Here is a 12,778-nt window from a genome sequence, read left to right on the forward strand (position 1 = left end):
TGAATGTGGGTCTACTGTAGCTATGAATGTGGGTCTACTGTAGCTATGAATGTGGGTCTACTGGAGCTATGAATTTGGGTCTACTGTAGCTATGAAAGCAGATCTACTATAGCTATGAATGTGAGTCTACTGTAGCTATGAATGTAGATCTACTGGAGCTATGAATGTGGGTCTAATGTAGCTATGAATGCAGATCTACTGTAGATATGAATGCAGATCTACTGTAGCTATGAATGCAGGTCTACTGTAGCTATGAATGCAGGTCTACTGTAGCTATGAATGCAGATCTACTGTAGCTATGAATGCAGGTCTACTGTAGCTATGAATGCAGGTCTACTGTAGCTATGAATGCAGGTCTACTGTAGCTATGAATGCAGATCTACTGTAGCTATGAATGCAGGTCTACTGTAGCTATGAATGCAGGTCTACTGTAGCTATGAATGCAGGTCTACTGTAGCTATGAATGCAGGTCTACTGTAGCTATGAATGCAGATCTACTGTAGCTATGAATGTGGGACTACTGTAGCTATGAATGTGGGTCTACTGTAGCTATGAGTGTGGGTCTACTGTAGCTTCAAATGTGGGTCTACTGTAGCTAACAATCTGGGTCTACTGTAGCTATGAATGTGGGTCTACTGTAGCTATAAATGTGTGTCTAATGTAGCTCTAAATGTGGGTCTACTGTAGCTATGAGTGTGGGTCTACTGTAGCTTCAAATGTGGGTCTACTGTAGCTAACAATGTGGGTCTACTGTAGCTAACAATGTGGGTCTACTGTAGCTAACAATGTGGGTCTACTGTAGCTAACAATGTGGGTCTACTGTAGCTAACAATGTGGGTCTACTGTAGCTAACAATGTGGGTCTACTGTAGCTATAAGTGTGAGTCTACTGTAGCTCTAAATGTGGGTCTACTGTAGTTATGAGTGTGGGTCTACTGTAGCTATGAGTGTGGGTCTACTGTAGCTTTAAATGTGGGTCTACTGTAGCTAACAATGTGGGTCTACTGTAGCTTTAAATGTGGGTCTACTGTAGCTATGTATGTGGGTCTACTGTAGCTATGAATGCGGGTCTACTGTAGCTATGAATTCGGGTCTGCTGAAGCTATAAATGTGAGGCTACTGTAGCTATGAATGTATGTCTACGGCTGTAGCCATGAATGTTGGTCTACTATAGCTATGAGTGTGGGTCTACTGTAGCTTCAAATGTGGGTCTACTGTAGCTAACAATCTGGGTCTACTGTAGCTATGAATGTGGGTCTACTGTAGCTATAAATGTGTGTCTAATGTAGCTCTAAATGTGGGTCTACTGTAGTTATGAGTGTGGGTCTACTGTAGCTATAAATGTGGGTCTACTGTAGCTATGAATGTGGGTCTACTGTAGCTATGAGTGTGGGTCTACTGTAGCTATGAATGTGGGTCTACTGTAGCTATGAATGTGGGTCTACTGTAGCTATGAATGTGGGTCTACTGTAGCTATGAATGCAGGTCTACTGTAGCTATGAATGTGGGTCTACTGTAGCTATGAATGCAGGTCTACTGTAGCTATGAATGCAGGTCTACTGTAGCTATGAATGCAGGTCTACTGTAGCTATGAATGCGGGTCTACTGTAGCTATGAATGCAGGTCTACTGTAGCTATGAATGTGAGTCTACTGTAGCTATGAATGTGGGTCTACTGGAGCTATGAATTTGGGTCTACTGTAGCTATGAGTGTAGATCTACTGTAGCAATTAATGTGGGTCTACTGTAGCTATAAATGTGAGTCTACTGGAGCTATGAATGTGGATCTACTGTAGCTATGAATGTGGGTCTACTGTAGCGATGAATGTGGGTCTACTGTCGCTATGAATGTGGGATGACTGTAGCAATAAATGTGGGTCTACTGTAGCTATAAATGTGAGTCTACTGGAGCTATGAATGTGGGTCTACTGTAGCTATGAATGTGGATTTACTGTAGCTTTAAATATGGCTCAAATGTAGCTATGAATATGGGTCTGCTGTCGCTATGAATGTGGGTCTACTGTAGCGATGAATGTGGGTCTACTGTCGCTATGAATGTGGGATGACTGTAGCAATAAATGTGGGTCTACTGTAGCTATAAATGTGAGTCTACTGGAGCTATGAATGTGGGTCTACTGTAGCTATGAATGTGAGTCTACTGGAGCTATGAATGTGGGTCTACTGTAGCTATGAATGCAGGTCTACTGTAGCTATGAATGTGAGTCTACTGTAGCTATGAATGCAGGTCTACTGTAGCTATGAATGTGGGTCTACTGTAGCTATGAATGCAGGTCTACTGTAGCTATGAATGCAGGTCTACTGTAGCTATGAATGCAGGTCTACTGTAGCTATGAATGCGGGTCTACTGTAGCTATGAATGCAGGTCTACTGTAGCTATGAATGTGAGTCTACTGTAGCTATGAATGCAGGTCTACTGTAGCTATGAATGCAGATCTACTGTAGCTATGAATGCAGGTCTACTGTAGCTATGAATGCAGGTCTACTGTAGCTATGAATGCAGGTCTACTGTAGCTATGAATGCAGATCTACTGTAGCTATGAATGCAGGTCTACTGTAGCTATGAATGCAGGTCTACTGTAGCTATGAATGCAGGTCTACTGTAGCTATGAATGCAGGTCTACTGTAGCTATGAATGCAGATCTACTGTAGCTATGAATGCAGGTCTACTGTAGCTATGAATGCAGATCTACTGTAGCTATGAATGCAGATCTACTGTAGCTATGAATGCAGGTCTACTGTAGCTATGAATGTGGGTCTACTGTAGCTATGAATGTGGGTCTACTGGAGCTATGAATGTGGGTCTAATGTAGCTATGAATGTGGGTCTACTGGAGCTATGAATGCAGGTCTACTGTAGCTATGAATGCAGGTCTACTGTAGCTATGAATGCAGGTCTACTGTAGCTATGAATGCGGGTCTACTGTAGCTATGAATGTGGGTCTACTGTAGCTATGAATGTGGGTCTACTGGAGCTATGAATGTGGGTCTAATGTAGCTATGAATGTGGGTCTACTGGAGCTATGAATTTGGGTCTACTGTAGCTATGAATGTGGGTCTACTGGAGCTATGAATTTGGGTCTACTGTAGCTATGAAAGCAGATCTACTGTAGCTATGAATGTGAGTCTACTGTAGCTATGAATGCAGGTCTACTGTAGCTATGAATGTGGGTCTAATGTAGCTATGAATGTGGGTCTACTGGTGCTATGAATTTGGGTCTACTGTAGCTATGAATGTAGATCTACTATAGCTATGAATGTGAGTCTACTGTAGCTATGAATGTAGATCTACTGTAGCTATGAATGTGGGTCTAATGTAGCTATGAATGTGGGTCTACTGGAGCTATGAATTTGGGTCTACTGTAGCTATGAAAGCAGATCTACTATAGCTATGAATGTGGATCTACTGTAGCTATGAATGCAGATCTACTGTAGCTATGAATGTGGGTCTACTGTAGCTATGAATGCAGGTCTACTGTAGCTATGAATGTGAGTCTACTGTAGCTATGAATGCAGGTCTACTGTAGCTATGAGTGCAGGTCTACTGTAGCTATGAATGTGGGTCTACTGTAGCTATGAATGCAGGTCTACTGTAGCTATGAATGTGAGTCTACTGTAGCTATGAATGCAGGTCTACTGTAGCTATGAATGTGGGTCTACTGTAGCTATGAATGCAGGTCTACTGTAGCTATGAATGCAGGTCTACTGTAGCTATGAATGCAGGTCTACTGTAGCTATGAATGCGGGTCTACTGTAGCTATGAATGCAGGTCTACTGTAGCTATGAATGTGAGTCTACTGTAGCTATGAATGTGGGTCTACTGGAGCTATGAATTTGGGTCTAATGTAGCTATGAAAGCAGATCTACTATAGCTATGAATGTGAGTCTACTGTAGCTATGAATGTAGATCTACTGTAGCTATGAATGCAGGTCTAATGTAGCTATGAATGCAGATCTACTGTAGATATGAATGCAGATCTACTGTAGCTATGAATGCAGGTCTACTGTAGCTATGAATGCAGGTCTACTGTAGCTATGAATGCAGATCTACTGTAGCTATGAATGCAGGTCTACTGTAGCTATGAATGCAGGTCTACTGTAGCTATGAATGCAGGTCTACTGTAGCTATGAATGCAGATCTACTGTAGCTATGAATGCAGGTCTACTGTAGCTATGAATGCAGGTCTACTGTAGCTATGAATGCAGGTCTACTGTAGCTATGAATGCAGGTCTACTGTAGCTATGAATGCAGGTCTACTGTAGCTATGAATGCAGGTCTACTGTAGCTATGAATGCAGGTCTACTGTAGCTATGAATGCAGATCTACTGTAGCTATGAATGCAAATCTACTGTAGCTATGAATGTGGGTATTTTTGGGGCCACGGGTTGAAAACTTTGTGAACTTATGGTATAAAAGTTTGTGATTATTTTCTTCTCCTGTCTGTATTATTGCGTGGCCATACTTGATTATACCACTGATGAGTGATAATTAGGTCTGTCAAAATTAACATATTAATGTGGATTAATCCATCATCGTGATTAATTTGATTGAAAGTTTTACTCATTTGACAGCACTAATGATAATACATTATGAAGGAAAAAGAAACCATTTTAAGTAAGAGAGTTTTTCAAAGCTTTGTAGATGGCCGCTGTCCTGGTGGCTTTCTGATTGGTCCTCTAGTGTTTAAAGAACATTTACATTTCCTTTTTGAATCAGTGAATTATAGGTTTATACTCAAATAACATTTTTATGTAATACTAGCTGTGTAACAGAGGGAGACTTACAAATAAAAATAGCTGATTCATATAATATTTGGAGAAATTCAAGGCACTATGAGCAGCAGCATTAACAAAAAGCAAAGAACAGGAGTCTAAGATCTTAAATAAGAAAATAAAGATATATATTTATGAGAATAAGAAGTTTCTGAAATAAGTGTATGTTTGTTAAAAACAGATAATGTGATGTAAAGGTCTCAGAGATCTGATCAGTAACAGTTAAACATGTTTATGAGCTCTACAGGACTTTTTCAGTTACCTAGAACCACATTTGGTTTCAAATCAACCCAGAAAACATAGTATATATGCATTAATAGACAAAGACATCGTTTTTGAATAACCAGATGAAATGATGAGTGTTGGTCTATCAGGCCTTGTTTAGAATAAATACCACAGTAAAGTCAGGAGCACGAAGCTCTGCTGTTCTCAGCGTGGTCACTGAAACATGATAAAGGTTTGTTTCACACGTGACGCCGTTTGTCCGACCGTCTGCACCACACCTGATCTGACAGATCACCAACACGCCGACAGCTGAGATGGAAACAGCTGACCTACATTCAGACTGAAAACACGGCAGTCTTTTATTTTGAAAGGATCAGTGGTTCATGAGGCTTTGAGCTCAGCACATGTGATAAACATGTTTTTATTACCCTGGTAATTATAGAGATAAAACAGACACTTGTTTAGACGCTTAATCCTGAGATATCTGAAGTTTTGAATATCAGACAGACGAGATGAAGGCTGAAACACCATCACCTCTCAGCAGGGCCTCAGGCTGGTGGCCTTCGTCTGTGAAGCATTTTACACAAGAAACACACGGTCTGAGCCAACACGGAGGCATAAAAATACACTTTCAATAATATTCTCATTTATGAGATGTCGGGTCACTGGGTAAAATCTAAACAAAAACAGAAGTCAGTCATAAACCCATATTTGATCCACAATAGAACAGAAACAGCAGATCAGAGGTCAAACTGAGACTTTTTTTTAAAGATTTATTTTTGGGCTTTTTCATGCCTTTATTTGACAGCGGAAGGACAGTGGATAGATTCGGACACAGGGAAGAGAGTGGGGACAGACATGCGGTTCAAACCCGGGCTGCCCGCGTACATGGGTAGCGCTTTAAACCACTCGACCATCTGCGCTCCCAAACTGAGATGTTTTAACATTTTATAGAAATATCAGCTCAGCTTAAATCTGATGGCAGCAACACGTCTCAGAAAAGTAGAGACAGGAGCATGTTTACCATGGTGTAGCATTCTCTCTTCTTTAACAACAGTCTGTTAACGTCTGGAAGTGAGGAGAGCTGATAGAGAGGAATGTTGTCCCATTCTTGGCTTTTGTAGGATTCTATCTGGGTCTTCTTTGCTGGATTTTTCCTTTTCTGATGCTCCAAATGTTTTCTATGGTGAAAGGTCTGGACTGCAGGCAGACCAGTTCAGGACCCAGACTCTCCTCCTGTGAAGCCATGCTGTTGTGATGGATGTGGTCTGTGGTTTAGCATGGTCTTGCTGACAGAGACGTTGATGGGAGCATGTGTGTCTCTAAAAGCTCTCTCTACTGTTCAGCATTGATAGTTCCTTTCCAGATGTTAGAGCTGCCCACGCCATAGGCACTAATGCAACCCCATCCCATCAGAGATGCAGGCTTTAGACCTGAGCCAGGAGAACCAGCTGGATGCTCCCTCTGCTCTTTCTTGACCACAGAACAGTTTTCCATGTTTCCTCTGACCACAGAACAGTTTTCCATGTTTCCTCAGTCCATGTTAAATGAGCTTTGGTCCAGAGAAGACGGACCTCTGTGTTTCTGGATCCTGGTCACATATGGCTTCTTCTCTCCATGATCCAGCTTTAACTGTCATTGGTGGATGGCACAGCCAACTGTGTTGACAGACGATGATTTCTGGATTGTTCCTGAGCCCATGCAGTGATTTCACTACAGAATCATGGCTGTTTTTAATGACGTGGCCCCTGAGGGCCCCTTCAGCCTGATCCCTTGCTCTCAGAGATTTCTCCAGATTCTCTGAATCTGTTGATGATATTATGGACTGGAGATGGAGGGAGATTCAAAATCTGAGCTATTTTACACTGAGGAACATTCGTTGGAGACTCTGTCTCTCTAAAATGCTCCTTGTATACCCAGTCATGTCACTGACTGGAGGACATTTAACCTTATTAGTGCTAAAATGCTCCTCCACCTGTTTGTCATTAGTAACACTTACTTTTCCAGCCTTTCATATCCCTGTCCCTACTTTTTTGAGATGTGTTGCAGCCATGAAATTTAAAATGAGCTAATATTATTCCTGAAATGGTCGAATGTCTCAGTTCAACATCTGACCTGTTGTTTCTGCTCTAATTTGAGTCAAATATGAGAATTTACAATCACTGACTTCTGCTTTTATTTACACTTTACACAGCGACCCAACTTTTTTGGAATTGTAGTTGTACTTTCACATTCACACCACCAGGTACTCAAATGAAAGCTTTAGAGTTATAGATTCAGTCTTTTCTACTGAAGGCCAAAAGTTGTATTATTTCTAAACGTTATTTGATTTTATTTTGAAAGGGTTTTCTTCAGCAGGTGTCTGATGTTTAGATTTAATATTTGATTTTATTTTGAAAGGGTTTTCTTCAGCAGGTGTCTGATGTTTAGATTTAATATTTGATTTTATTTTGAAAGGGTTTTCTTCAGCAGGTGTCTGATGTTTAGATTTAATCGTTTTCCTGGATCAAGAACTTATTCTGGAAAGCAGTCACCTTTACAGCCACACAAACCCCGCCCACAGGTCAACGTCTGTCTCCATGACGACACCAGCAACACAGTCCGAAGGTCACCTGCTCAGACTGAAGCAGGAACAGGTGAGCCGGGGTCACATGGCTGTCAGTCAGACAGATCCTACCACATGATAGGACGGAGCCACGCAGTGGAGACGCTGGATAGGCTGTTACCTAGCAACCAGGTGTGAGCATGAGGAGGGCAGGAGAAGGAGGAAAAGGTAAGAGAGGGACAGACGAGAGGAGGAGAACACAAGGTAGAGAGGTGAGGAGACGACAGGAGGAGAAGATTTCAGGACTAAAAGAGAACAGAAGTTTAACTGAAGGACTGAGAGGAGGAGTCAAGGAGGAGCAGAGGAGAACAGGGAGCACTACAGGACTGAGAGGAGGAGTCAAGGAGGAGCAGAGGAGAACAGGGAGCACTACAGGACTGAGAGGAGGAGTAAAAGAGATCAAACTCCTGACAGAAGGAGCTGAGAAGTTTCCAAAGGACCAAAGCAGAAGCATGAGGAGAAACAGGAGGACAGGGTGTTAACAAGAGGAGCACTTCAAAGAGGAGTAAAAACAGACTCAGGAGGAGTAAGAAGACTGGTTGGAGCTGAACCAGGACTACAAGGACTGAAGCGAAGACTGGAGTTAAAGGAGGATTTTAGGAGTTAAAGGAGGAGTCTAGGAGTTAAAGGAGGATTTTAGGAGTTAAAGGAGGATTTTAGGAATTAAAGGAGGATTTTAGGAGTTAAAGGAGGTGTCTAGGAGTTAAAGGAGGAGTCTAGGAGTTAAAGGAGGAGTCTAGGAGGTAAAGGAGGAGTCTAGGAGTTAAAGGAGGATTTTAGGAGTTAAAGGAGGATTTTAGGAGTTAAAGGAGGAGTCTAGGAGTTAAAGGAGGAGTCTAGGAGGTAAAGGAGGATTTTAGGAGTTAAAGGAGGATTTTAGGAGTTAAAGGAGGATTTTAGGAGTTAAAGGAGGAGTCTAGGAGTTAAAGGAGGAGTCTAGGAGGTAAAGGAGGAGTCTAGGAGGTAAAGGAGGAGTCTCGGAGTTAAAGGAGTATTTTAGGAGTTAAAGGAGGAGTCTAGGAGTAAAAGGAGGAGTCTAGGAGGTAAAGGAGGAGTCTAGGAGTTAAAGGAGTATTTTAGGAGTTAAAGGAGGAGTCTAGGAGGTAAAGGAGGAGTCTAGGAGTTAAAGGAGTATTTTAGGAGTTAAAGGAGGAGTCTAGGAGTAAAAGGAGGAGTCTAGGAGGTAAAGGAGGAGTCTAGGAGTTAAAGGAGTATTTTAGGAGTTAAAGGAGGAGTCTAGGAGGTAAAGGAGGAGTCTCGGAGTTAAAGGAGTATTTTAGGAGTTAAAGGAGGAGTCTAGGAGGTAAAGGAGGAGTCTAGGAGTTAAAGGAGGAGTCTCGGAGTTAAAGGAGTATTTTAGGAGTTAAAGGAGGAGTCTAGGAGTAAAAGGAGGAGTCTAGGAGGTAAAGGAGGAGTCTAGGAGTTAAAGGAGGATTTTAGGAGTTAAAGGAGGATTTTAGGAGTTAAAGGAGGATTTTAGGAGTTAAAGGAGGAGTCTAGGAGTTAAAGGAGGAGTCTAGGAGGTAAAGGAGGAGTCTAGGAGGTAAAGGAGGAGTCTCGGAGTTAAAGGAGTATTTTAGGAGTTAAAGGAGGAGTCTAGGAGTAAAAGGAGGAGTCTAGGAGGTAAAGGAGGAGTCTAGGAGTTAAAGGAGGGTTTTAGGAGTTAAAGGAGGATTTTAGGAGTTAAAGGAGGATTTTAGGAGTTAAAGGAGGAGTCTAGGAGTTAAAGGAGGAGTCTAGGAGGTAAAGGAGGATTTTAGGAGTTAAAGGAGGAGTCTAGGAGGTAAAGGAGGAGTCTAGGAGGTAAAGGAGGAGTCTAGGAGTTAAAGGAGGGTTTTAGGAGTTAAAGGAGGAGTCTAGGAGGTAAAGGAGGAGTCTAGGAGTTAAAGGAGGGTTTTAGGAGTTAAAGGAGGATTTTAGGAGTTAAAGGAGGAGTCTAGGAGTTAAAGGAGGAGTCTAGGAGTTAAAGGAGGAGTCTAGGAGGTAAAGGAGGATTTTAGGAGTTAAAGGAGGATTTTAGGAGTTAAAGGAGGATTTTAGGAGTTAAAGGAGGAGTCTAGGAGTTAAAGGAGGAGTTTAGGAGGTAAAGGAGGATTTTAGGAGTTAAAGGAGGAGTCTAGGAGGTAAAGGAGGAGTCTAGGAGTTAAAGGAGGAGTCTAGGAGGTAAAGGAGGAGTCTAGGAGGTAAAGGAGGAGTCTAGGAGTTAAAGGAGGAGTTAAGGAGGTAAAGGAGGTGTCTAGGAGTTAAAGGACGATTTTAGGAGTTGAAGGAGGAGTCTAGGAGTTAAAGGAGGATTTTAGGAGTTAAAGGAGGAGTCTAGGAGTTAAAGGAGGAGTCTAGGAGGTAAAGGAGGAGTCTAGGAGTTAAAGGAGGAGTCTAGGAGTTAAAGGAGGATTTTAGGAGTTAAAGGAGGAGTCTAGGAGTTAAAGGAGGAGTCTAGGAGGCAAAGGAGGAGTCTAGGAGTTAAAGGAGGGTTTTAGGAGTTAAAGGAGGAGTCTAGGAGTTAAAGGAGGAGACTAGGAGGTAAAGGAGGAGTCTAGGAGTTAAAGGAGGATTTTAGGAGTTAAAGAAGGAGTCTAGGAGTTAAAGGAGGAGTCTAGGAGTTAAAGGAGGAGTCTAGGAGTTAAAGGAGGATTTTAGGAGTTAAAGGAGGATTTTAGGAGTTAAAGGAGGAGTCTAGGAGTTAAAGGAGGAGTCTAGGAGGTAAAGGAGGATTTTAGGAGTTAAAGGAGGAGTCTAGGAGGTAAAGGAGGAGTCTAGGAGGTAAAGGAGGAGTCTAGGAGGTAAAGGAGGAGTCTAGGAGGTAAAGGAGGAGTTAAGGAGGTAAAGGAGGTGTCTAGGAGTTAAAGGAGGATTTTAGGAGTTGAAGGAGGAGTCTAGGAGTTAAAGGAGGATTTTAGGAGTTAAAGGAGGAGTCTAGGAGTTAAAGGAGGAGTCTAGGAGGTAAAGGAGGAGTCTAGGAGTTAAAGGAGGAGTCTAGGAGTTAAAGGAGGATTTTAGGAGTTAAAGGAGGAGTCTAGGAGTTAAAGGAGGAGTCTAGGAGGCAAAGGAGGAGTCTAGGAGTTAAAGGAGGGTTTTAGGAGTTAAAGGAGGAGTCTAGGAGTTAAAGGAGGAGACTAGGAGGTAAAGGAGGAGTCTAGGAGTTAAAGGAGGATTTTAGGAGTTAAAGAAGGAGTCTAGGAGTTAAAGGAGGAGTCTAGGAGTTAAAGGAGGAGTCTAGGAGTTAAAGGAGGATTTTAGGAGTTAAAGGAGGATTTTAGGAGTTAAAGGAGGAGTTTAGGAGGTAAAGGAGGAGTCTAGGAGTTAAAGGAGGAGTCTAGGAGTTAAAGGAGGATTTTAGGAGTTAAAGGAGGATTTTAGGAGTTAAAGGAGGAGTCTAGGAGGTAAAGGAGGAGTCTAGGAGTTAAAGGAGGAGTCTAGGAGGTAAAGGAGGAGTCTAGGAGTTAAAGGAGGAATCTAGGCGGTAAAGGAGGAGTCTAGGAAGTAAAGAAGGATTGTAGGAGTTAAAGGAGGAGTCTAGGAGGTAAAGGAGGAGTCTAGGAGTTAAAGGAGGAGTCTAGGAGTTAAAGGAGGAGTCTAGGAGGTAAAGGAGGAGTCTAGGAGTTAAAGAAGGAGTCTAGGAGTTAAAGGAGGAGTCTAGGAGTTAAAGGAGGAGTCTAGGAGGTAAAGGAGGAGTCTAGGAGGTAAAGGAGGAATCTAGGCGGTAAAGGAGGAGTCTAGGAAGTAAAGAAGGATTGTAGGAGTTAAAGGAGGAGTCTAGGAGGTAAAGAAGGAGTCTAGGAGGTAAAGAAGGAGTCTGGGAATTAAAGGAGGAGTTTAGGAGTTAAAGGAGGAGTCTAGGAGGTAAAGGAGGAGTCTAGGAGGTAAAGAAGGAGTCTAGGAATTAAAGGAGGAGTTTAGGAGTTAAAGGAGGAGTCTAGGAGGTAAAGGAGGAGTCTAGGAGGTAAAGAAGGAGTCTAGGAATTAAAGGAGGAGTTTAGGAGTTAAAGGAGGAGTCTAGGAGGTAAAGAAGGAATCTAAGAGTTAAAAGAGGAGTCTAGGAGTTAAAAGAGGAGTTAAGGAGGAGTCTAGGAGGTAAAGGGGAGGCTAGGAGAGGAGATGGATAGAAGCGTGATCCGGCTGAGTCACTGTCAGAAGGAGATCTTCTGTTTCTCCGTCCCAGAGGAGTGTCCCAGCTGTGGGGAGGAGCTGAAGGGGAGCAGACTGCAGGAGGCGCCGGTCAGCCTCCCCTCCCCCTTCACTAACGGACACAAGACCTCCTGCTGCCTCCTCGTTGCTCCTGCCCTTGACAACATCAACAGGTAAACAAACGGGGCTTTCCTCAGGGTAGAACATTCAGCGTGATCGGCCAGTCATGGAGGAGTAAAAGGAGCACGGCCTCGAGGGGAGGAGTTCATCAGGAGCTGCAGGAGGAGTTACAGAGATGTAGAGTCCTTACTGTCTCATTTCTTTTTAAAACCTCACAGAAGCTCAGTGGAAGAGTCAGAGTCAGCAGAACCTTCTGGACCTTTCCACTATCACACCCAGAACTCTGACTCCACAGGAAGTGATTAACCCTTAGTATAAGACAGGAGAAAATCCAAAATGTCTCAAACCAGTTTTAAGTGCAAATAGTGGATTTTAAAATGCTATAAAAGGATGTGATTAATCACGATTAACTACAGTAATGCTGAGATTAATCATGAGCTCTAATGGTGGTTTCTGTTAAAGCTAGGAGTCTAAGCAGTGTCCCTCTGTTGGTCCTCAGAGACTTTAACGGGACGTCAGATCTTCACACCGGCATCTCCAACACTACAGGTGAGAACCTCCAGCCTCACCTGGTCCAGCATCGGTCTGAGAACAACCAGGAGGTTTGAGCTCTCTGACACATGGTAACAGCCCTGTCTGGTATCAGCAGATCTAATGTGGAAGAGAGAGCCTTCATCTCTGTCAGCAGACCAAGAACATTATTGATCATTTCTGTTGTTTGTATTTCTGTTCCCTGTAATCTTTCTGAGAATAAAAACTCTTTTTTCATCCACTTTTGTGTGCAGATATAAACTAGTGAGGAAAACCAGATTTATAAAAATAGACTATTAAAAAGGGTGGCACATTTAAAACCATTAAACACGCTTAAAACACACCATAAAAATATAAAAGACTCAGAGAGACGCAGCAGAG

The 12,778-nt window shown here is 42.6% G+C and overlaps 1 protein-coding gene across 1 annotated transcript; it reads left to right on the plus strand.

Annotated features, from left to right (window-relative positions):
- Window positions 1-11,087: 11,087 nt before the first annotated feature.
- Window positions 11,088-12,485, plus strand: LOC121527994 (MKRN2 opposite strand protein-like). The gene is made up of 2 exons (XM_041815073.1): window positions 11,088-11,919; window positions 12,366-12,485. Exons 1-2 carry the CDS (start codon window positions 11,717-11,719, stop codon window positions 12,472-12,474), a joined length of 312 nt encoding a protein of 103 aa, XP_041671007.1. The 5' UTR covers window positions 11,088-11,716; the 3' UTR covers window positions 12,475-12,485.
- Window positions 12,486-12,778: the final 293 nt, after the last annotated feature.

The sequence above is a fragment of the Cheilinus undulatus genome, linkage group 3 (assembly GCF_018320785.1).
Source record: "Cheilinus undulatus linkage group 3, ASM1832078v1, whole genome shotgun sequence".
Lineage (NCBI taxonomy): Eukaryota > Metazoa > Chordata > Actinopteri > Labriformes > Labridae > Cheilinus > Cheilinus undulatus.

Bases quoted from the DNA above. Each gene is read 5' to 3' on its own strand.
- LOC121527994 (XM_041815073.1), top strand. From the start codon at position 11,717: ATGGATAGAAGCGTGATCCGGCTGAGTCACTGTCAGAAGGAGATCTTC. The intron at 11,920-12,365 runs GTAAACAAACGG...GTTGGTCCTCAG, and splicing joins GCCCTTGACAACATCAACAG to AGACTTTAACGGGACGTCAG.